This window comes from Mus musculus, chromosome 3, assembly GCF_000001635.26.
Source record: "Mus musculus strain C57BL/6J chromosome 3, GRCm38.p6 C57BL/6J".
Lineage (NCBI taxonomy): Eukaryota > Metazoa > Chordata > Mammalia > Rodentia > Muridae > Mus > Mus musculus.
Window position 1 is genome coordinate 69,007,646 of NC_000069.6, and position 24,680 is coordinate 69,032,325.

Below are 24,680 nucleotides of genomic sequence, written 5' to 3' on the forward strand. Positions count from 1 at the left end.
TGGTTTTTATTTAAATGGTGAAGCTTGTGCTATTGAAGAACATGATGTAAGAAAACTCAGATTGTGTTTTCCTTCAGTTCCCTGGCCCACTCCATTCCTAGGGTGCTTTCCTTTTCTTAATAAACTGCTTTTATTTCTAAAGAGAAAGAAAGAAAAAGTGTTTATCTTCTAATGAAAACTTTTAATGATACCTTTGATTTTTATTACAAATTAAATTATGGAGTAGTTTAAAATTAGTATTAAGTGTGACTATTTAAATTTTTAAAAATTTACTTTTATGCAGCGCTTTTCCTGTATTATTGGACCAAATGGCAGTGGAAAATCCAATGTTATTGATTCCATGCTTTTTGTGTTTGGCTATCGAGCACAAAAAATAAGGTCTAAAAAGCTATCGGTACTGATACATAATTCTGATGAACACAAGGATATTCAGAGTTGTACTGTAGAAGTTCATTTTCAAAAGATAATTGATAAGGTAAGATTTTCTACTTGCACCTTCAAGCAAGAAAAGGAAACATGCCACATTTTGTTATTGTAGATCTGAATTGTTCTTTATTTTACTTTGTGTATAATTAGAGCAATAAGAAATGGATTTTGCTTCTGTGAACATATTTACTTCAGCTTTTTGGAAGAATACAGTGATGTAGGGGCCCTAAGTGCTAATTCAGCATTCACTCACTATAAATATGGGCTTCATTTGAAAAGTTGTACATTTTTTTGCTTTAGGATAAACATTTTAATTTTTAAAATGCAATAATTGACTCTAAAATGTAATAATTAGTAGCTATGTGAGAGAGAGAGAGAGAGAGATGAAATTTTCTAAGGTTTGAACTACCGTGATGAAGTATGTTTTGAAATGGTAGGGGACAGGCATCTGTTTAATAGCTTAGAAAAATTCATGGTTCAAAAAGCAACGGAAAAGAACCTTAAAAAATAAGTGCCCATAGTAAAGTAACAGATAATTGGATGCTGGTGGGGATGTTTTACATATAAAGAAATTTAACTACACAGAAGCATCTATCAGAATTTTGCTTCTGAATTCATTCTGTTGCACATTTGAGTTAGAGAATTAGATTGCCAATAAGTCATGATAGTCTAGTACCTGTTGTTTAATTAATCCAAAATTAAATATGACACGGAGCCTTTTAAGAATAAATGAACTTTAATGCTAAGATGGACTTATAACTTGATTTCCTTTATTATGTATATGATTGCAAATTTTTATGATGGTTTACTTCTAATTAATGATAGGAAATGCTGTTTAGGAAAGGGAATCCTGTCTCCCTACACACACAAACACACACACACACACACACAATCATACACAATCTTTACTCGCAGACCCTACCACTACCAGAAAAGTATTTCCCCTAAATATTTTCCTTAAATTGTTTCTTCTTGAAGCTTTTTAACAGTCACCAAGGTTATCTGAGTGGAGTGGGTTGTTGTAGATATGCTGAGGTCTTGTTCGCCTTCCTTGGCTCTCATTCAGATATATTTTGAATAGGCTGAAATTTGTGTTTGCTTGGTTTAAACTTTTAGAGATTTTTGAGAAATAAACCAAACAACTTGGAGAAGTATCTAGTCCTTTGTAAAGCAATTTATTTTTTATCTCACTTTAAAATGGTTGTCAGCCTATGGCCATACATAATTCAGGGGAAATAAAACAAGCAATAGGTGAAAAGGATTAAAATTCGTTATATACATCTGAATCTGTTAAAGAATACAAGAAAAATATTTAATCTGTTGAATTAGTATCAGTATAAAGTAAATGAAATCTGGATTAAACCTGTGATTTAATACCAACAGTTTTCGGGTTCTGTTTTTCCTAAAAACAGGAAGGAGATGATTACGAAGTCCTTCCTAACAGCAACTTCTATGTATCCAGAACCGCCTACAGAGATAGCACTTCTGTCTACCACATAAGTGGGAAGAAGAAGACGTTTAAAGATGTTGGAAATCTCCTTAGAAGCCATGGCATTGACTTAGACCATAATCGATTTTTAATCTTGCAGGTACGTTTAAAAATTCTTCCAAGGTTCTTGGTTTTTGATTTTTGGCTTGTACTAAAGCTTGAAAGAGTGTTCTTCTGTTTGCTGAGTCCTGTCTTTTGGAACCTTAAAGTACTGTAGCAGCACATCATGGTTTACATACTACAGTCAAGATGCGAATCATTATTTGCTGCTCTAGAAATTTAAGGAAATTCATTCAAGATTATATGGTACCATCACAGTTGTATTATGTTTGGATATCTGACATGCTTGTTCCACTCTAGCAGCACGTAAATATTGGCGTAGTGAAATAAATATTAAACACCAATATTATTGTGCTGCTTTAGTGTGACAGGGATATAGCAACTCATTTCTGTTTGTTATTTCCCTTTAAGATAACAGTTTAGATAAAAATCTTTTGATAATCTGTCCCTTTTGTTTATTGATATTTAAATATAAAATAATATAAAAACCATATACTTGATATCACAACAAGTTTTCCTGGGTACCTAATGTAATATTTTTAACATTATACTTGCATAAAGGTTTACTCTGGGTGAATTTAATTTGTTTATGAGGACCTAATTTCTTAAACCAATACTGTTAGTATCAGTTCTTAGAAATATAAACACTAGGTTCCTGGTATTTTTTTTTTATTATTAGACCTTGTATTTTATTTGTTTCTTGCTTTTTGCTTGCTTGTTTGTTTATTTTTCCACTTTTGGTGTGATTATGGAAGTAAAAGTATATTCTGATAGTGTAACAGAAGGAAAATTTTGTCTTTCCTACTTTTTTTTTTTTTTAAATACAGCCTTGTTAGGGACTATGAAATTGCTGTTTTGATTTAAAGGCTTTTTTTAAAATACTATCCCAGTCTACTAAGAGCATAAATAAAATGTAAAAAGAGAGATTGTTATGCAGAGCAGCTGTGCCTTGTACAGTACATCTTGTGCTACTGATTTTGAAAATAAGTTGGGAGTTTCAATGTGATTTAAAATGTTCTGTTGTGTAACTAAGTGTTCCACTAACATACTTTTCACAAATTTCACATTATATTCTTAAGGCATTATTATTATTTGAGGCATACACAGTATAAAAGACAAATGATAATTTTCTAGAATACCCCTTAAATATCAGAACAGTGCATTTACAATAATTTAGTGAACCAGTGTTACTTAAAAGTAAATATTGAAAAGAATCAGTTGCAGATATATGTGTAAATAAGATTTGGATTTATATAGCTGTAATCTTATGCCACTGTAGGTATTTTGCTTTGTTTTTTAAATGAATTGTACTGTTTATAGATTTCCATTTTTTCAGGAATTTGGCTTAATTAATTGGATAAAAAGTTGTATTTCTTTATAATCTTAAATTTAATGGTGGTAACAGTTTTGTAGGGAATTATACTAATCTTTGGTTTATTCTTTGCTGTGTGCTTTATTTTATTCTGAGATCAGTTTTATGCCAGTACAAAATAGACTATATTTTAGATCTTGTAAAGTTTTTGTACAATTTACTTCTACATAATTTGCTAATGAAGAAAACTGATAAAGTAAATTCCCAAAGAGATAAATAAGTTGTTGAGCTTATATTAACGCCTACTTCTAGAGTACTAAAGATGATTGATTGTTGGTCCTCCTAACTGAACCCTTGTCACAATTAAACTTTTATATTCTTTCCAAAGAATACTAAGTTGAACATTCTAATTAACATTCAGTTTGATTTGGTTGAACTTAGATAAGAACTTTAGCAACTAGATAGAACTCAGAATTCTATTAAATTTGAAAGTGGAAGTAGTTTCTGAGTTTTTCTTAGCTCCTTATCAAAAATCTTTGATTCTTCAACTAGTAAGATTTAAATCGTGTGAAGGAAGGTAAGTACTATTGTAGCTTTTATTTCATTCTCTCTTCACTAACATTTGTTAGGGGGGGCTAGAAAATTGAAGATAGTTATCATAGTATTAGCATCCAGGGTGTAAGTATGCAGAGACAGTGATAATGATTACATCATATGTAATCTAAATTTAGAAAAAGCAAGTTTTTAAATATTAAAATGAACTAAATTTTAGAAATGGAAAAGGCTTTTATACTAGTTATAGATTGATGTTTCTTTAAGCCTTGCTATTATCCAGATCCAGGTTTCACTGTTTAAATGTGTTTCTAGTGAGGCACTGTGCTAAGATTAGTCTAAAAATGCATAAAGGCTATTTCTTATCCTTATGGACAGCTATACATGGGTGTGTGTACTTCACAAGAAGTCACATAGTTGGTTGACCATTGGTTTACATAGTTTTGTATGTTCCAGGAGAGACTATGATGTTTAAGACTTACTGGCCCAAACAAGAAAGGTTTTATTATTAGCCGGTAATGTTTCATAGATACTAACTAGATTTTACTGGTTTGCTCCATGAGTGGGTGATTTTGTTCCATTTGGGTTAGAGAAATGATAATCGTGTGCTTCTGTTACCCTTCTAAGTTAATTAATACATGGCTGTGTTGAAAGTGGGTTTGTAAATTCCTTAAAAAGCAGGGTTTTGATTTGGTCCGTTTTTAGTTCCATAGCTTTTCATCTTTTATAACAAAATGAAACAAATGATTTTTGCTACTCTTTTCTACTTTGGAGAATGGGTTAACTTAGAACTGAGATGTTCATGTTTCTTAATAGACTTTTAGAGTTGGCCTGAATATAAGTGTATTTTTTATAGTCTCTTAATCTGTAGAAATAAAGAAAAATTAAAAGTGAGTTAGTCTGTGACTAAATTTCAAAAGAATTTTTTTGAGTTAATAGTAATAATACTTCAGTTTTCCAAAGGTATTTTATCCAGTGTCTCAGCTATGAAAACCAAGCTAGGAGTGCCCTAAGCACACAGAATAGATATGAGAACTAACCACAAGAGCATTCTCTTTTTTACTTGTATACTTTAAACAGATACTAACGTTAGAGATTTGGTTACTTGTCCTTTTGCAGAAAAATTAGAGTAAAATGTACTTGAGGAAGGTAGAAGTTAACTTATAGTCAGCAAAATGCAGCAAAAGTGAAAGTTACTTAGGCAAAATTTTAAAAAGCCCAAGGGGATAGAATATTGCTCAGTGGTAGTGATTATCTGCATACATGAGGCTCTTGGTTTGATGTCTAATAATGTATACACGTGTTTTTCCAATCACTCACGTGTACCGTGTGTGTGTGTGATTTGTGCCAAGATGGGTCAGGAAAAGACATCACAACCCTTGGAACTGGATGGTTGTGGGCCACCATATCAGTGCTTAGAACTGATCCTGGGTCATTTACAAAAGCAGTAAGTGCTCTTAACTGCTGAGCCATTTCTTCAACCCCTTCCCTACCTGTATTTTAGTGAAAATAGAAGGACTTATTTCACTTTCCTTGGGTTTGGGGATGTGCTACCATACCCAACTTCCTCTCAGATTTTTAAGCCCTACCACTCTCATATATGAGGGTATATAAAATTTTACTAGCTTCAGGTATGACATAATAACATGAAATGTCTGTTACCTTTGTTACTGTTTGTGATTTGTAACATTGGTGTGAGAGAGTATCCCTTTTAAGTTCAAATTGATGATATTTTTTTCTGGGTGGTGGAGGATATCTTCGGGGGTTACTGCTATTACTACAGAGAACCTCAGATTAGTTGTCAACATCCAATTTACAACTGCTTGTAACTCCAGCTCTGGGGGACTCATCACCTTTTGAAATCCATAGGCATCTGCATTCACGTGGGCATATAAACACATACAAATTTTTTTTTAATTATTTCAGAAATATACTAATCTTACTGCTTTAAAATGTTTCACATGAGCTAGGATCTTTTTGAAAACTCCCTCTGTCAGTCCACAGATTACACAGTAGATGGCATAAAATGGAAATAGTAGAAAGCATACAGGAGCCAATGATTGGGCACATGAAGGTAGTATTAAGGATTAAAACTACAAGAAAAGTTCTAGGTTGTCATTGAAAAGCCACAGCAGAAACTGGAGAGGTGACTCAGCAATTAAGAGGGCTCACCTGGAAGCTTACCACCATCTTTAACTTCAGTCCCAGAGCATCTGATATCCTCTTCTGTCCTCTGGCACCACTGCCCATATGTGGCACATAGACATACTTGCCAACACTACAACCCATACATGGGAAAATAAAATGATTTTTTTAAGCCACAGAAGTCCTTTTAATTAAAGACCTAACTGAGCCTTATTCATTCACTGTTTAGTGTTTAAAAGAATGCCAGAGCAGTGGTGCTCGACTTTAATCCCAGCACTCAAAAGGCAGAGAGAAGCAAGCAGATTTCTGTGAGTTCAAAGACAGCCTGGTCTCCGTAGCAATCCCAGAACTTCGAGGGCTACAGAGAGAGACTCTGTCTCAAAGGAAAACAGAAACAAGACTACATTATAATACAATTTAAAACATTATCTCATGAGGCTTGAAATAGAATATTTTGATTCATAAATGAACTTGTCTTTAATCAACAACTTGGAGTGGGAGGAAATCAGCACTGCATCCTTCATCTTATTTTGGAAGGAGCAAATAACAAAAGCAGTCAACTACCGTGCTTTCTCTCAAGCTAGATTGCTTCTTAATAACTATGCACACCTCCCAAAAATAATTTGGGCAAGAAACATGTGGTACTATTCAAATATTTTTACTTGTGTGTATGGTTTCACTGGACCTCGGGTTTCCATTATTTGAAAAAAGGTAGACTTAATACCTTATGGTCATTTGACTCAAATGTGGGTTCTTTTGGCGTATTTTTTCTTATTTTATTTATTCAAAGTAGACATTTAGATACTCAAAATGAATTAGAAAATATATTAGAGTATGTGTTCTCAGTGACTAAAATCTTTGAGCATACTTCAGGTTTGGGTTCTGTCTGAACTTGAATTGTTGATGCAAAGATTTGAGAACTGACAGGAAAGTACTCTCTGCTACCTATATACTGTAGGACTAACATATATATAGGCATTTTGCTTTACAATTTCACTCTAAATTTGGTGCTACTAGATGTCAGATTATGATACTGTATAGAACTGTTAAAAAGAGCACCTGCTAGCATGGCTTGATGGTGCATGCCTTAAATCCTTAGTAGGTAATGACAGAGCTCAAGTTCAAGGCCAGCATGGGCTACTTAGAGAACCCTGTCTTAAAAATCAGTACAAAGTACACCTGCCATCGAGTAAATTTTAAAATGTTAAATGCAATTCTTTTTCTTTGGTACAATTTAGCCTAATTTTTAAGGTTGAGCCATACATTGATAAAAATTGAATCACTGAAATATCTTAATATGTAATTTCTGTTTTTTAGCCATTTGTCTGTCCCTGAGCATCCCATCTCCCACTCCCGTGCCTTTTCCTTTGCTGTTACAATGCTTACAGAGCAGGGAAGCGACAGAATTTTCTTCATTCGAGTCAATAAGTTACCTGGAAATCAGCCTTAGCTGCTGCTTGTAGGTTTTTGTTTGTTGATTTTTTTTTCCTTTTTAAGTAATCAAAGATTTTAGTTATAGTTTATAGTTGATAGATTGATTACAAACAGAAGATTTCTTGCATAGCATGTCACAGTGCTATTTGCTGTCCCTAATCAGGGTACTTAAAGGGAAAGATAATTTCCTTTCCCATTTTAGACTCTCAGTTGAAAAAAATCAGAACACTTAGTCATCTTTTATGAAGTGGGTCCCTTGTTAAACTCACACCAGGTTTATAGAGAAATTAGATTGCTTTATAGAGTGAAACTATAAGCACTCAGGCAGGTTCCTTATGCACTTCATGAAGAAACCTTTTGAAAAATTCTTTTAGCCGGGCAGTGGTGGCACATGCCTTTAATCCCAGCACTTGGGAGGCAGAAGCAGGAGGATTTCTGAGTTCGAGGCCAGCCTGGTCTACAAAGTGAGTTCCAGGACAGCCAGGACTATACAGAAAAACCCTGTCTCGAAAAACCAAAAAAAGAAAAAGAAAAATTCTTTTAAAATGAGAACTAATTAGCAAATTGTGTTATTAATTATTGGTAGTATACCTTACCAAATTGTGCTTGACAGAAAATTTTATTTACTTAAAACACTAAATGGGGGGGGGGGGGGGCTGGAGCGATGGTTCAGCAGTTGGGAACACTGACTGCTCTTCTGAAGGTCCTGAGTTCAAATCCCAGTAACCACATGGTGGCTCACCACCATCCGTAATGAGATCTGATGCCCTCTTCTGGGATGTCTGAAGGCAGCTGCAGTGTACTTACATATAATAAATGAATAAATCTTTAAAAAAAAGAAAACCACTAGATTGGGCACCTCTTTATATATGTGGGTATTCTTAAATATATATGTGTGATTTTAGACCTTTTACATAAAATATCCTTGAACTACTTGTTAAGTATCCTTTGACTGGGATTACCCTGTTCTCACTGAAGAGAGTTAGCTGCTGTGTGTATACAAAGTGTATGAATGTGACTCTCTTAAAGGGTGAAGTTGAACAGATTGCTATGATGAAACCCAAAGGCCAGACTGAACATGATGAAGGTATGCTTGAGTATTTAGAAGATATAATTGGCTGTGGACGGCTAAATGAACCTATTAAAGTCTTGTGTCGGAGAGTTGAAATATTAAATGAACACAGAGGAGAAAAGGTAAATGAATCTTCAGTAGACATTTGTTGCCAATGAGAATGTCTTATTAGCCAGGCAGTAGTTGCACTTTAATTCCAGGACTTGGGAGGCAGCAGCAGGCAGATCTCAGAGCTTGAGACCAGCCTGGTTTACAGACTGAGTTCCAGGACAGTCAGGGCTACACTGGACAATCCCTGTCTCAAAAACAAAACGGGGTGGGGGGGGGGTGGGGGGGTGGGGGGGGCTGTCTTATTTGCAGAACAGCTGAATTTACTAAGTTGAATACTAATGTTCATACTTAATCAAACCCACTATCTTTATATTAGCCTTTGCGTGACATGCTTTTATTTAGTGTTTAATATTTCATGTTGGTTTTACATATGAAATGTTTTACATCTTTATTTAATGTTTGTAGTTAAATAGAGTGAAAATGGTAGAAAAGGAGAAGGATGCACTAGAGGGAGAGAAAAACATAGCCATTGAGTTCCTTACCCTGGAAAATGAAATGTTTAAGAAAAAGAATCACATCTGTCAATACTACATGTAAGTACTCTGCTCAGCTTTACACATTTCTAAGCACCAAAGCCTTTTCTTCCCCTGTAATATTGTGAATGCTTACAGTTTTCTAAAGTCTTTACTCAGTTTTTAGTGTTCTATATTTAAATGAAAGATAGCTATACCATTTATGAATAGTGTGAGTGGGGGCACATATTACATGCAGTAACCCCCTCATTACGGGCTAATATTTAGAACCTAGTAGAAATCACAGGTAGTATCAAATCTTTAAATATACTATTTGTTTTCATTTATGTCCTATAGAACTGCCAAAAAGTCAGGAGTTAAATCTCCCCCTCCGTGTGCTTTTTCTTTTGTTTTAGTTACTGTGCAAGGGTAGATGAGTACTAACTCACCCACTCAGATAGGGTGACAACTTCCTCTAAGAGGTTCCAGATCTCAAACTCAGGTCATCAGGTTTGTCCTGCAATTCCTTCTGCTCTCTGAACCATCTCCCTAGTCTATGGTGCATTTTTGTTTGGTCGGTTGATTGGTTTAGTTTGGGGGTTTTGGTGCACATGTGTGGACATGGACGTGGACATTCATGTGCATACAAAAGCCAGAGCAAGATGTGGCTCTCTTCCTCTTCACTTCATTCCCTTATATGGTCTTTACCTAAAGCAGAAGTTTACTGATCCAGCCAGGCAAGCTAGCCACAAAGCTCTTGGGATCCTCATATTTCTGCCACTGCACCATTGTGCCTCCACCCCAGTGCTGCTGTACAGTTTTACCTGGAGGCAGGAAGTTCATTCTTAGATCGTCATGCTTGAAAATGAAATGTTCTTACTGAGCCATTTCCTTGGCCCCTTCTCTCATGGATGCCATTTGCATTATTAGGAATACAAGAGCTTGAGCAAAACCATAGTGATACCTTATAGTTGATCTCAATAACCAGTAAGGCTACTAAGTGACTGTAAGGTTGATACATACAATGTTGATATACTGAATAAAAGGAAAGATGGATAGTGCTAGTCACTGTGCAACTTAAAATTTCTTATTCTGTAATTTACCATTTAATATTTTCAGATGACAAGGGTGGACCATAAGTAACTGAAATCATGAAAAACAAAAACATGAGACACTGCTATACACTATTAAATTCATATGATAGATTTAATTTATTAACTGAACCAATTTTGTTCTCAAATTCTACCTAGCCTTAAGCCAGAGGTCCTACCCCAATCACTCGCATAGCCCTGCCTTGCTATAAATTGAGGAATATTTTAGAGACAGCTGATTTTACTAATGGCATTTTACACTCTCTGACTTTTCCCTCTAGTTATGATCTGCAGAATAGAATTGCTGAAATAACGACTCAAAAGGAAAAAATTCATGAAGATACTAAAGAAATTACTGAGAAGAGCAATGTGCTTTCCAATGAAATGAAAGCGAAGAATTCAGCTGTAAAGGATGTAGAAAAGTAATAATCTCTGAGAAAGTATTGAATATTGAAATTCAATTTCCACATGGCTACATGTAAACTTACTACAAACACATTGACTATAATACATTCCTAGGAAAGAAATCAGTTCTTTTAGGTACCACCACTCTGCACTAAACTCATTGTTGCAATTGCCCAACTTTGAAGTCATGCTACTGGGCATACCTTTTCTCTGTTGGTATAATAACATCCAAAGCTGAAACAAGCATTTAACCTGACCCACTAGTCCTAATGGTTTACAAATTTAATCTAGAAATCAAATTTTGGTTATTTTAGATAGACTTTAAAAATTATCTCTCTGTGCCAACCATCATAGACAATAGTATCTTTGACTTAAGAGAGTTTTCATTTTTTTTTAACTTTTACTTTCATGGACAAATTTTTATGAGCTTAAATTTAGTTAAAGCACTTGGGAGGCATAGACAAGTGGGCCTCTGATTTTGAGGCCAGCTCTGGTTTACAGAGCAAGTTCCAGGACAGCCAAGGTTACAGAGAGAAACCCCATCTCGGGGGTTAAAAAAAAACAAAACTATTTTTTTTTTTTCCAGCTTAGAAACACAAGGTAGTTTAGTTCTCATGATTAAAAAGAAAAAGTCTTCAACTATCAGTGGAGATCAGCTTGGAAGTTTTTGGTTTTGTTTTTGGTATTTGAGGGTTTTTTTGGTTTTTTTTTTTTTTTTTTTTTTTTTTTTTTTTTTTTTTGGTTTTTTTTTTTTGAGACAGGGTTTCTCTGTATAGCCCTGGCTGTCCTGGAACTCACTCTATAGACCAGGCTGGCCTCGAACTCAGGGACCTGCCTCCCGAATGCTGGGATTAAAGGTGTTGCCACCACACCCGGCTAGCTTGGAAGTTTTAAGGTTTTAATTATAAAAGCTTTTGGCATGTTTGTAGATGAGATATATCAGAAAGATTATATCTCTGACAATTTACTCTCTTTGATAGGAAGCTCAATAAAGTTACAAAATTTATCGAACAGAATAAAGAAAAATTTACACAACTAGATTTGGAAGATGTTCAAGTTAGGGAAAAATTAAAACATGCTACAAGTAAAGCCAAGAAACTGGAGAAACAACTTCAAAAAGATAAAGAAAAGGTAGGTATTAGAGGGAATCCTGAAATTTTCATGTCTAAGTACCAGATCTAGTTCTTTTCCCAAATTCACTTGGCTTTGATTCCCTAAGAAAATGAATTGTGGTGCTTAATGTACAATACTTTATGCCTGAACACAATTTCTCCCAAAGGATGTGTTCTAGAACTTAATAATAATGTTATTGGAGAAACATTCACCTAATCAGCAATAATATTTTGATGCTAGTGGTAGTTTTCTTATTCCTAAAACAGTAGTTTAAAGGGATGTGTACGTATTTTGTGGTTTTGTTGTCATTTTTTCCTTTTCGGTGATGAGGTCTTGCTGTGTAGCCCCGACTGTCCTAGAACTCCCTGTGTAGGCTGTCCTAGAACTTCCTATGTAGGCTATCCTAGAACTCCCTGTGTAGACTGTCCTAGAACTCCCTATGTAGGCTGTCCTAGAACTCCCTATGTAGGCTATCCTAGAACTCCCTGTGTAGACTGTCCTAGAACTCCCTGTGTAGGCTGTCCTTGAACTCACTGAGGTCCTCCTCTCTTTGCCTTCAGAGTGCTAGATTGCTAAAGATTTTTTAAATTATTTTTATGTGCAATGGTGTTTTTGCTTGTATATTGTCTCTCAGGGTGTAAAATCACTTGGAGCAGGATTACAGACAGTTATGAGCTCTACCATGTGAACCCAGGTCCTCTGGAAGAACAATCAGTTACTCCTAACTACTGAGCCATCTCTCTAGCCCCAGCTAAAGATAGTTTTTGAGTAAATATTACAGAGTTTTTTAAAATAACCACAATAACCAGACAACACCCCCGCCTCCCAATCATTTACTTGTGTGCCATGTATGCATCTGGAGGTCAGAGGACAATTTGCTGGAGTTGGTTTCTCTCCTTTCACCTTGTGGGTCTCAAGGATCAGATTCAAGTAGGAAATCCGATCTGGTGAATGCCTTTACACACTGAGCACTCTGAACATTCCCCATAAGCTTTAAAAATAACACCTGTCCTCTGCAGAAGCAAAGAGAGTTTGCTATCTGGAGTTCAAATCTTAAAAATGAATTTTGTGACCTGGACAAGTGGCTTAGTGATCACTGTTTACTCTTGCAGTAGACCTGCATACAATTCCCAGTACCCTCAGTCAACTCACAGCTATCTCTTAACTCCAGTCTCAGGATCTGATGCCCTCTTCTGTCCTTTGCATGCATTGCATGCATGTGGTGTACAGACAGGCATTCGGTAAACACTTGTACATACAAAATTAGAAGAAAAACTCAACCAAAAAAAAAAAATTGGTTCTGACAGTTAAGTAATTTGGTGTCTCAAGCTGTGTCCATCGCTTTACCTGATATAAATAGACAACACCTAAGACTCAGGTTGTACTTGATCTTTAAGCATTTTTCCAAATGTACTCACTATAGCTTAACATAGGTTTTATGAAATTCTGGAAAACAGAAATAATATGGGATAATGCTCAAACTCTACACAGACTTAGCTTTTTATTTTAAGGTTTTTAATTATGTGTGTGTGAGTGTGCCAGAAAAGGATATTGGATACCCCTCCATCCCCAGTAACAGGCAGTGGTGAGCACCTAGGTGAGGGGACTGGACTTAGGTCCTCTGGAAGAGTGGCAAGTGCTCTTAATTGCTGAGTCAGCTCTCCAGCCCTGAGGCATTTGTTTTCAGGAATAAAATGTTGGTGTGTGATTATATTTTGGATAAAAATCTTAACTCTTATAGTTGAAAGTTCTTAAAGATCTTAGGATTGGGTTGAAGGAGGGAACAAAGATAATTCAGCTATCTGGAGTCTTGTCTCCAGATAACTATAATTAGAGAGCCTAAGAAATTCTTAGTCGAATAGGTACATTTTATCAGTATTGAGTACCCTCCAGCATATATTTTTATAACCTTAATTTGTTTCATCCAGGTTGAAGAGCTGAAAAGTGTACCTGCCAAGAGTAAGACTGTCATAAATGAGACAACAACTAGAAACAATTCGCTTGAGAAAGAAAGAGAGAAAGAAGAAAAAAAATTAAAAGAGGTCATGGACAGCCTTAAGCAGGAAACACAGGGGCTTCAGAAAGAAAAGGAGGTAAGAGTGTGTCAGTGATGGCTTTGGTAACCTGGAGACTGTTTTTGCAATAGCATTCAAAGGTGAGCTTCTGAAAATAAGGTAATGCCTAGTGCAATACTACATGTCTGTATTCCTATGTCAGCTGCCTGGCAGGCTGAAGCAGGTAGGTGAGAAGTTGTTAGATGCAAGGCTAAGTTACACAGAAAGACTATCTCAAACTGTTTTACCTTTCATTTAAAATACCTAAACCTTTGGTCTATAATATTTGCACACACACATACACACACATGCGTTTTTTCACTTTGAAATAAAAAAAGTTAAGTGAAAAAAAAATTGTAATTGTAGGAAATGTGAGGTCAATACTTGAGCATATAGCAATTCTGTACATTTGGTTTGTCGTTTGATTTACATTGGGGTTTTTCTATGTATCTTTACCCCTTGTTAATGATAAAACTATCAATGAAATTGAAATGAAATCTTCCCATGATGCATATTTTTCAACAAATACATTTGAAAAAATTTTGTGAATAGTTCTTATACCTGGTAATGTAGAAACAGTATGAAATCTAGGTGTAAGTCCAGTGTTTCCTTAATTATTACATTTTTATTTCAGAAATGAGCATGCTATGCCAGCTTCACAAAACTCATAGGACATCAGTTAGGAAGAGACAATGAATAGTGTAAATGGAAAACTAGACATGGGCTACTTTAATCTACTCCACTTATTCAAATTATTTTTTAATAGTACTCTGTAGACCTTCCTTTCTTAATTGACTCAAGAAATACAGTTTCAATCTAAACTTGAAAATATATTTCACTTCTAATGAACTCATATTTTAATAGATTCAAGAAAAGGAACTTATGGGTTTTAACAAATCAGTAAATGAAGCACGTTCAAAGATGGAAGTTGCTCAGTCAGAACTTGATATCTATCTCAGTCGACATAATACAGCAGTGTCTCAATTAAGTAAGGCGAAGGAAGCCTTAATTACAGCTTCTGAGACTCTCAAGGAGAGGAAAGCTGCAATCAAGGATATAAACACAAAGCTCCCTCAGACGCAACAGGAACTAAAGGAGGTAAATTACTTCTGTATTTCATCTGCATCGTCATCTCTAGAGTTATATGTGGGAGTTGTTTGTTTTGTTTTTAATGTCCAAGTTTAAAGTGGTTGTTATAAAAAAATTTTCTTAATATACTCTTGAATGAGGAAACATTTTAATATTTGAATTTAGTAATAATTAGCTGGACTTATAAATGTGGGTAGGGAGGTTCTATAGCATGTACAAGGCCTGGGTTCCATCCCTAATACATCCCAAAAAAGAAAGAATGGGAGTAGAGTCACTATTGTCTCCAAACACAAATAACCACTGCCACAGTCCCATAGGAATAATTAAACATTTCTCAGGCTGGATATGAAGCTCAGTTGGTAGAGTGCTTACCTATCCCTAGCCAGGAATGTCAGTGTGCCTATAATCTTAGCATTTGAGAGGTTGAAGCAGGAGATCACTTTTAAGACCAGTGTTAGTGGGGCTGGAGAGATGGCTCAGCGGTTAAGAGCACTGACTGCTCTTCTGAAGGTCCTGAGTTCAAATCCCAGCAACCACATGGTAGCTCACAACCGTCTGTAATGAGATCAGATGCCCTCTTCTAGTTATTTGAAGATAACTACAGTATACTTACATATAATAAATAAATCTTTAAAAAAAAGAGAGAGACCAGTTTTAGCAACATAGTAGATTCCACACTAGCCTATTTTCTCCCTCCCAAAAAAATGTTTCTCTAAATAGATAAATGTGGGTAACTTATATAAACATACATGAAAAGTAACAAAGTTTTTAAAATTTCTTAGTTAGACATCCCCACCACCTCCCGCCACCTGGTTATTTGAGGAACTGGAGAGGTGGCTTAGCAGATACAAGCATTTGCTACTCTTACTAGTTCCCAGCACGCGCATTGGGTGGTTCATAACTACCTGTGACTTCAGCTCCAGGGTTTCTGATACTCTCTTCTGGACTCCAGGGAAACCTACACCTACACCTACACACACACACACACACACACACACACACACACACACACACACACACAGAGGTATATATAGTTTAAAAATAAATATTTTTAAATTTTAGTAAATTTATACTGTTTGATCATCAGGCAGTTTCCTGATGTGTAAAATTTAAATGTAAATTAAATTATATCCAGTAATTATTTCTAGTGATTTGTTTTCTTTTGGGATTGTTTTTTATACTTTAAGCTTTTACTCTGACTGGGTCATAAGTAATAGAGGAGAATAACAGTTAGAGAAAGATGGCTGTTTCTAAATTGGGAATTGCGAAACTAAATTTGGGTGTATGATTCTTCTGGTTGACAGCCATTTCCGCCATCTTTTCCATCTCTGTTTAGGAACTATACCTTTTTGTTTTGTTGTTTACTTAGCCAAAAAGACAACAACCACAGAACTGCCCAGCTACACTTACCCTGGAATCCATTTCCTGGATTTGGTTTTGTTTAGGGCAGAACTTGAGAAAAATCTACTAGGGTTTTTATATCCCTATACTTAAAGAGATCTGGGTTTCCTCTTTTTGAGCCAAATAATTTATGCTTCTTTTAAAATAGGAGACACTCATCCGAATGTTTAAAGCCAGGCCAAAATAGCACTATGGAAGCTCAGTGTTACTTAGGGGCCTCACTTATTATTGTTGAAACAGTATAAATAGTTTTCTGCTGCTCTGTAGTGTAGTAAAGATCAAATGCTTGTACGTTTCATCTTCTCACTTTTAGAAAGAAAAAGAACTTCAGAAACTGACACAAGAAGAAATAAACTTAAAAAGTTTGGTTCATGATCTTTTCCAAAAAGTTGAAGAAGCAAAGAGTTCCTTAGCAATGAATCGAAGTAGGGGGAAAGTACTTGATGCAATAATTCAAGAAAAAAAATCAGGCAGGATCCCAGGAATATATGGAAGATTGGTAAGTAGATTTACGTTTTACTCAGAAAAGTCCTAAGAGCCAGGGTCTATATGAGCTCTGATTAGCCTTAAGCCAGCTGTAGCTAAGGTTGACCTTGCACTTCTGATCCTCTTCGGTCTTCCAAGTGCTAGGTCGGCGCTTGGCACTATACAAGAAAAGTTTTTTCAAAAGAGGGGGTTGGAGGGAGACAGGCAGGCCATGGTGATGCATGCTTTAATCCCAGTCCTTGGGAGGCAGAGGCAGAATTCAAGGCCAGCCTGGTCTACATATTGAGTTCTAGGCTGACCAGAGTTACACGGTGAGACCCTTTCTTTAAAATCAGTTTTAGGATGTGGTGCAATATTGCTTAGAGATCTGTTATCCTGTTAATCACCATGGCTGATTTGACTGATCTTACTAAATAAGCTTGTGCCTATTCTCTGTTTCTCCCTCACCGTTCAAAGTATGTCTTTCTTGAAGCTGCACAACTCATTCTAACAGATGACCTATCCATTTGGAAGAGGACTGATTTTTTTTATTTTTATTTTTTAATTTGGTCAAAGGTGTACCAAGTTGCTTTCCTTGCTAGGCCCAGACCAAAAAAAAAAAATTAATATAGTCTAGGTTTCATAACATACTTAACATTTTGGTTATGGTTTCGGGAGGTAGACTAATTTAGAACTCTGGTAGTACTAGTTTGGGGGATCTATACCTTTCTTAGCCTTAGCATGGAAGAATGCTATATGATTTAGAATGCTGTAAGTATCTCTATTCTATTCATTTCTTGCCCTGCAACCATAACTGAAACCTGAACCCATACAGTTGATGGTTCCCTATCAGCCTTCTGAAAAAAGAAACAATGATCTGGAAGGACAAATAGAATTTAACCAGCATGGTTACATCTATATCTGATATTAGATGGCTCCTACCTTATTTTCTTAAAGAAATGATCCTGAGTATTTGCTGTTAATAGATTGCTTCATAGCTACTTACATAATTTTATGCAACTTTGACTAAGTTAAGAGAATTGTTTAGCTTATACATTCTTTTAGGTCTTATATCCACATTATATATTTCATGAAATAAATCAGTTCTTATATCAATCCTGTGCCCAGTACAAATTCACATTGCATATTCATAAACACTAAAGGGTAGATTACAATAGAAATTGTAGGGCATGGGATATAGCTCAGTGGTAGAATGCTTGCTTAGCACACATTAGTGTCCGTTGGTTCTCCTATAGAGAGGGAAGAATAGTTGGCATAAGAAGGGAACCTTGTAGGTCATTCCCCTTTTATACTTCTTTAAACCAAGTGTACTTATTAGTCTTCCATTAAGAGTAAAAATAGCATTCAAAGTCTTGGGGACATGTACCACTGTACAAGGGGTCTGGTCAGTCTTCGGCTACAGAAACCCAATGCGGTAGGGAAGAATGGTCAAATCTGAATAGTAATGAAATGATCTATTTAGTTGTTTACTCCTTTTCATTATTAGGGAGACTTAGGAGCTATTGATGAAAAATATGACATTGCTATTTCATCCTGTTGCCATGCATTGGACTACATTGTTGTTGATTCTATTGATACAGCCCAAGAATGTGTAAACTTCCTTAAAAAGCATAATATTGGGATTGCAACTTTCATAGGTTTGGATAAGGTAAGTATTCATAATAAACTTCCTATAATTTAACTTTGAGGTGCCATATATTTTTCCCTTAAAATTTCTAATTTTTCTTCACCACTATTGGCCCCTTTTTTTTTTTTTTTTTTTTTTTTTTTTTTTTTAATTTAGGTTGTGTGTACATGTTTTGGGAGGTTAAAGGGTAAAGTTTGTAATGCCTTGACTAAAAACTTCCAGTTGTTATGGTGTTGTCCAGTGGATGGATGATTGTTAGTATGTTTCTGTTTGAGGGTGGGGACAGGAGGTTCAAGGCAGGATTTCCTTGTATAGATTGGCTGTCCTGGACTTTGCTCTGCAGACCAGGGTGGCCTGGAACTCCTCCCCATTGCCCTGAGAGTATAGGTGTGTGCTGCCACCACCTGGCTCTATGTTTCTGACTTCTATCACTAAGCTGTTTCTTCATAGAACCTTTATGGAGATGTTGTGTAATTGTATTTTAAAGTAGAACTCAATTATTTTCACTATATCTACAAATTTGCTGATGAATGGCTGTTATCTAATTCCAGACTATTTTTATCACTCCGTAGGCACTGCCCACACTTTTACCCACCCTCAGCTACAAACATTGACATGTACCTATCCTTCATTTGTCTTTGTTCTGGTCTGTTCATACTTCTTGATTGCCTTGACAATAGTGCTATAGCAAAGACTGATGCAAAAAATGTTGTGTAAATGTAAGTGCATACCTAGGAATGGAGTTGATTACTGGATCATATGGTGTATTTTATTGCAGTACATCTTCATAGATGTAAGGTGATAGCTAACTACTTTCATTTACATTTCCCTAATAACTGATATTAAACATTCTTTGTGCTTATTGATCGTTCATCTTTCTTGGGGAAACCTTTGCCATTTTTCATTTGTTTTATTGGATTGTTAAAAACCCTTTAGATTTTAAGGCTCTTGTCAGGTGCATCTTTTAAAATATGTTTTAATTTAAACTTAACAATTGTGACTTTCTTGATTATGTATTTTGAAGCACAAAAGATCTACTTCACAGTAATTTTCTTTAGCTTCTTGGGTAGAAGATGAGTGTGTGTGTTTAGACAGGGATGCTAATGTGTCCTTGGGTAACTAAAACTTGGTGTCTGTACCACACTAACTTTGAACTTGGAGCAATCCTCCTCTCTGCTTTCCGAGTGGCTGTGAGGGCTGTGAGTGCTGGATGTTTCTGAGTTTTAGGGATTTCCACTCTTACGTTTAGATGTCCAATGCATTTCGAGGTTTTAACTTAATGTTAAGTTGTGTGTTGATACTATATAGATATAAAATTAAAATGGGAGGAATTTAATACCATGGTAAGATTTTATTTAGGAGCTGGGTGATGGTGGCACATGCCTTTAATCTCAGGAGGCAGAGGCAGCTGGATCTCTGAATTGGAGCCGACAGCTAGGGAAACCCTGTCTCAAAAACAAAAATTTTATTTAGGGTTATAATACCTAGGAAACATTGCTTATTATGTGCACAATTTTATAACTTTTAGATGACAGTGTGGGCCAAAAAAATGAGCAAAATTCAAACTCCTGAAAATACTCCTCGGTTATTTGATCTAGTTAAAGTGAAAAATGAGGAAATCCGCCAAGCCTTTTACTTTGCTTTACGAGATACCTTGGTGGCTAACAATTTGGATCAAGCTACAAGAGTAGCGTACCAAAGAGACAGACGCTGGAGAGTAGTGACTCTGCAGGGACAGATCATAGAACAGTCAGGTGAGTCGGGTTCTTCCTCCCCTACTGGTTGGCTTTGGTTTTTCGTTTTTGTTTTAATCTTGGGTAAAGCATACAAAACTGACTTGTCATATGTTCCCAGGTACAATGAGTGGCGGTGGAAGCAAGGTGATGAGAGGAAGGATGGGCTCTTCGGTTATCGATGAAATCTCTGTAGAAGAGGTTAGCATGGTCCAAATAGCCGTCACCTCCTAGCCCTCTCGCTGGAAATCCACATATGCTACTACTTGTAGCTCTTAGTTTTGTCTTTATGTTTGAAGCTGGGAGGTTTTCCTTTTTTTTTTTTTATGTTAATGGATATTATGTCCATACCATATGCATGCTTAGTATCCCAGGAGACCAGAAGAGGGTATTGGATCCCTGGAACTGGAAGGTTGTGAGCCACTATATAATGGCCAGGAATCAAACTCTGGTACTCAGAAGTGCTCTTAACTGCTGCATCAACCCCAGGGTTTTTCATTTCATAAGCTAACCTTGAACTCTGGAGGGCGGGCAAGATTGTTGAGAGGGTGGGTAGAAGCCCTTCCTGCCAAGCCTTACTACCTGAGTTCAGTCCATAGAAGAACCAATTCCTACAGGCTGTCCTCTGACATTTCTTATGTATGCCAAGGCATGCATGTGGCTACACACACCACAGTATTAATAATACAAGAAATTTAAGGGCTTTGTGACACTTGGAGAAAATTGTATTTCTTTTATTCTTTGAAGGTAAATAAGATGGAATCCCAGTTGGAAAGGCATTCTAAACAAGCAATGCAAATCCAAGAACAGAAAGTACAACATGAAGAAGCAGTAGTTAAGTTACGGCACAGTGAACGAGACATGAGAAATACACTGGAAAAGTTCGCTGCAAGCATCCAGGTATTGTGTTTGTGTCAGTGACTATCAGCTGGGTCTGTTACAGCTCAACAGCAATTGCAAAGAAGCATTTTGAGCTTGCTTAAATTTTGAAATATAAAAGATGATTAAGTATATTTCTTAGTATGTACTTCGGCTGTCTTAGAATTCTGTAGTCCAGGCTGGCCTTGAACTTAGATATCCACTTGACTATGATTAAAGGGTTCATGCTCATGCCTGGCAGCCAGTTGTTTCTATTTTAAGGCAGTTTTCAGTAAATACCTCAAGTATAACCTTCAACTGTGATGCATAGCTTCAATTTTTAAAATTTAGTTGCATGTAATATAGTTATGCATATCTGCATATTTGTATAAAGTATATATGATAGCTTTTTAATGTATTCAATACATTATACAAATACAAAAAAGTAAACTTTCCTTTGCTTAATAAATACCTGAGTTTCCTTTGTTTTTGATTTGTCTGCTATATTTAAAGTTTTTCTGTTATGTGCACAGCTACATTGGTTATAGTTATGTCTTTATATACACATCTGAATTACTTCTATAAGATAGGTTCCTGAAATTATAGTTATATTTCATTGCTTTAAAGCACTTTGTGCCTCATACCAAATTGTCCAAATAGCAGCTCTATCTTTATAATAAATTTGTACACATTTTGTTTTCTGATCATCTATATTTTCATATTGATGATGCTTTCTGTCATTTACCTGTTAGTCTTTTAAATTTTTTTAAAATTCAGTGATCAAAGAAATATTTACTTGTACTAAAGTAAAATAATTGGCCATAAATGCTAAATTATCTTTATAGGGCTTATCAGAGCAAGAAGAGTATCTGTGTGTACAAATTAAAGAACTGGAAGCTAACGTTCTTACTACGGCCCCTGACAGAAAACAACAGAAACTGCTGGAAGAAAATGTCAGTGTTTTCAAAAAAGGTATGTTTAAAAGTAAACTGCTGCCAGGTGGTGGTGGCGCACACCTTTAATCCCAGCACTTGGGAGGCAGAGGCAGGTGGATTTCTGAGTTTGAGGACAGCCAGAGCTACACAGAGAAACCCTGTCTCAAAAAAAAAAAAAAAAAAAAAAAAAAAAGTAAACTGCTGCCCTTTTCACATTTCAAATTAGCAATGTGTCACTGCAGCTGTCAAGCATGTACTTCACCTGATGTCCCCATCGTTAATTACTGCTTATACTAAGGTACTGACTTACCAGCAAAAGCCAGTCAGTTAGTTCATCATTTATGCCTTCTACATTGCACAGTGTCTTTGGTTGATTAGACCAGGGACGTGTCCTTAGACTTGTGCCCTTCGCTTTGTTATAATGTGGAGGACTGTTTGGTTAGTCAAAAGAAAATACCCAGCCTCTCCAGACCTGAGCGAGGCTAGTCCTAGGCAAAAGGCATGGAGTGGAGATTCAGGGGAGTGCTTAAAGAAAGGGAGAGACTGTAACCATCACAAAGGATCAGAAATGTATCAACAGCTTAACCAGGGTTTAACATTGTATGTTACAATACTGTTTTGTTTAAAGTGGCTTTGGTCTATTCCCTAAATGTCTGATATTTGACCCTGTATCAGATTGAGTGATTGAACAAATATACATCTACCATAGTTACTAACATAGAAAAGTGAGTTTGGCTCTTTTATTATTTCAGAATATGATGCTGTGGCTGAGAAAGCTGGTAAAGTTGAAGCTGAGATTAAACGGCTACACAATACCATCATAGATATCAACAACCGAAAACTCAAGGCCCAGCAAAACAAACTTGACACGATAAATAAGCAGCTTGATGAATGTGCTTCTGCTATTACTAAGGCCCAAGTAGCAATCAAGACTGCTGACAGGTAGAGTGTGCTTCCCCTAGGCTGCCCTCGCCCCTAACTGCACATTGGGTGAAGTATTTTAACATTGCACTGGATGTTCGTTATTAAACTTAGCTGACGTTGCCCAGCAACACTTTTCAGAAAGAAAAACCTTACAATGAAGATTTATCATTTCTCTCCAGCTTAAACACACACACACACACACACACACACACACCAAACTGGTAAACATGTATGCCTTAGAAAAGTTGGAATTGGGCTGGAGAGTTGGCTCAGTGGTTAAGAGCACTGACTGCTCTTCTGATGGTCCTGAGTTCAAATCCCAGCAACCACATGGTGGCTCACTACCATCTGTAATGAGATCTGACGCCCTCTTCTGGAGTATCTGAAGACAGCTACAGTGTACTTACATATAATAATAAATAAATCTTTAAAAAAAGAAAAGTTGGAATTATATATCATAACCCAGTTATTAAAGGCATTAGACATTTTGCTTCTCAGGCATAGAGTAGACGTAGCAGAGCTAGGTCTTAACAGAAACAGGAAGTGGTAAGAATGAGCTATAAGTCAAATCTTTGTAAGATTATTTCTTAAAGTCTGTATTATCTGTGGAATGATTTGGCTTAAGTTAAGGAGCTACTAAATCATTTGTTAGGAGCAGAAAATATGCGTAAGCGAGCTGAGGAAACAAAATTCACCTCATTTGTCTGGGCATAGTAGCATATACATACCTGTAATCCCAGAGACCATCAAACTCAGAAGACAGAGTCAGGCAGATCTCTGTGAGTTAAAAGAATGACCACCTTGTTGAATGTCAAGGGTTTGTACTCTAATAAGTAGCAGCATCAAAGTCTGCTAGAAGCAGACATAAGGGGTCTTATTAAGCTCTATGGAGTTTCAATAAAGCATAACTCAGACTACAAGTATTTGTATCAGCATAAAAAGTAAGGATGATTTGGTAAATTACGTCATAAATTGTGTTGTTTGCTTTTTTAGAAATCTTAAAAAGGCACAGGATTCTGTTTGCCGCACAGAGAAAGAAATAAAAGACACTGAAAAAGAAATAAATGACTTAAAGACAGAGCTAAAAAATATTGAAGACAAGGCAGAAGAGGTCATAAACAATACAAAAACTGCAGAGGTAAGATGTGGTTCTACATTACAGGGTAGATGATATTTAAAGCAATTAAAATGTTGGTTGTAAGTTAAATTTAACTATGACCTTAAACTTTCGGTGAATTACAATTAACATGGGACAGGAAGAGGAACTGCTAACAACGTCTATGTAATGTAAAAATGTCTGTCTGACACTTCTTTGTTTTTAGACATCCTTACCAGAAATCCAGAAAGAACATCGTAATCTACTTCAGGAACTAAAAGTTATTCAAGAAAATGAACATGCTCTTCAGAAAGATGCACTTAGTATTAAGTTGAAACTTGAACAGATAGATGGCCACATTTCTGAACATAACTCAAAAATAAAATACTGGCAAAAAGAGGTGAGAGGTTTTGGCATTTAATTTTAGACCTTTTTGGGAGGCTGGAAAGATGGCTCTTGTAGAAGACCCACGTTTGATTCCTAGTACCACGTGACAGATAACAATTGTAGCTCCAGGGAATCTAGTACCCTTTTCTGCTCTCCAAGGGCATCAGGCACACCTGTAGTGACTATACATCATGCATGGATAAATAATCAATAAAGCTTTTTGGGTGTTTTTCTGGTTTTTGAACTATGTTCTGATTATAGATGTTTTCACATTTGTGAGGGATATAAGACTATTTAAATTATTAAATAGATAGAAATTAGTAATCATTAGAATAGGGCAAGTACCTCCTCACCCTGGCGCTTCTGTGGAAAGTAGTTCATTGCTATGTTGTCTTCGTAGCTGTCATTTCTCATGTGTTGACGTAAAT

General features: G+C 36.0%; 1 protein-coding gene and 2 non-coding genes across 8 annotated transcripts in view; all 3 read left to right on the forward strand.

The window, feature by feature from the left end:
• Positions 1-24,680, forward strand: part of Smc4 (structural maintenance of chromosomes 4) — a 29,886-nt gene that overhangs the window by 2,908 nt on the left and 2,298 nt on the right. For 4 of the 6 annotated variants that reach the window (NM_001356976.1, NM_133786.4, XM_030252812.1 and 1 more), the window contains 17 exons: positions 284-475; positions 1,839-2,015; positions 8,448-8,612; positions 9,007-9,134; positions 10,426-10,566; positions 11,530-11,680; positions 13,591-13,755; positions 14,581-14,814; positions 16,520-16,705; positions 18,179-18,340; positions 19,848-20,073; positions 20,174-20,253; positions 20,800-20,952; positions 21,756-21,882; positions 22,598-22,787; positions 23,763-23,907; positions 24,092-24,265. In NM_001356976.1, the coding sequence (NP_001343905.1) occupies positions 284-475; positions 1,839-2,015; positions 8,448-8,612; positions 9,007-9,134; positions 10,426-10,566; positions 11,530-11,680; positions 13,591-13,755; positions 14,581-14,814; positions 16,520-16,705; positions 18,179-18,340; positions 19,848-20,073; positions 20,174-20,253; positions 20,800-20,952; positions 21,756-21,882; positions 22,598-22,787; positions 23,763-23,907; positions 24,092-24,265 (2,796 nt within the window). Of the gene's footprint in view, positions 1-283; positions 476-1,838; positions 2,016-2,261; positions 7,444-8,447; positions 8,613-9,006; positions 9,135-10,425; positions 10,567-11,529; positions 11,681-13,590; positions 13,756-14,580; positions 14,815-16,519; positions 16,706-18,178; positions 18,341-19,847; positions 20,074-20,173; positions 20,254-20,799; positions 20,953-21,755; positions 21,883-22,597; positions 22,788-23,762; positions 23,908-24,091; positions 24,266-24,680 lie in introns of those variants that run through there. The other 2 variants (XM_030252814.1, XM_030252813.1) reach the window with 2 other exon arrangements.
• On the forward strand, positions 2,127-2,190 carry Mir15b (microRNA 15b). Its single transcript, NR_029529.1, has one exon. It is a non-coding gene; the product is annotated as a microRNA 15b (primary transcript).
• Mir16-2 (microRNA 16-2) lies at positions 2,257-2,351 on the forward strand. The gene has a single exon (NR_029735.1). It is a non-coding gene; the product is annotated as a microRNA 16-2 (primary transcript).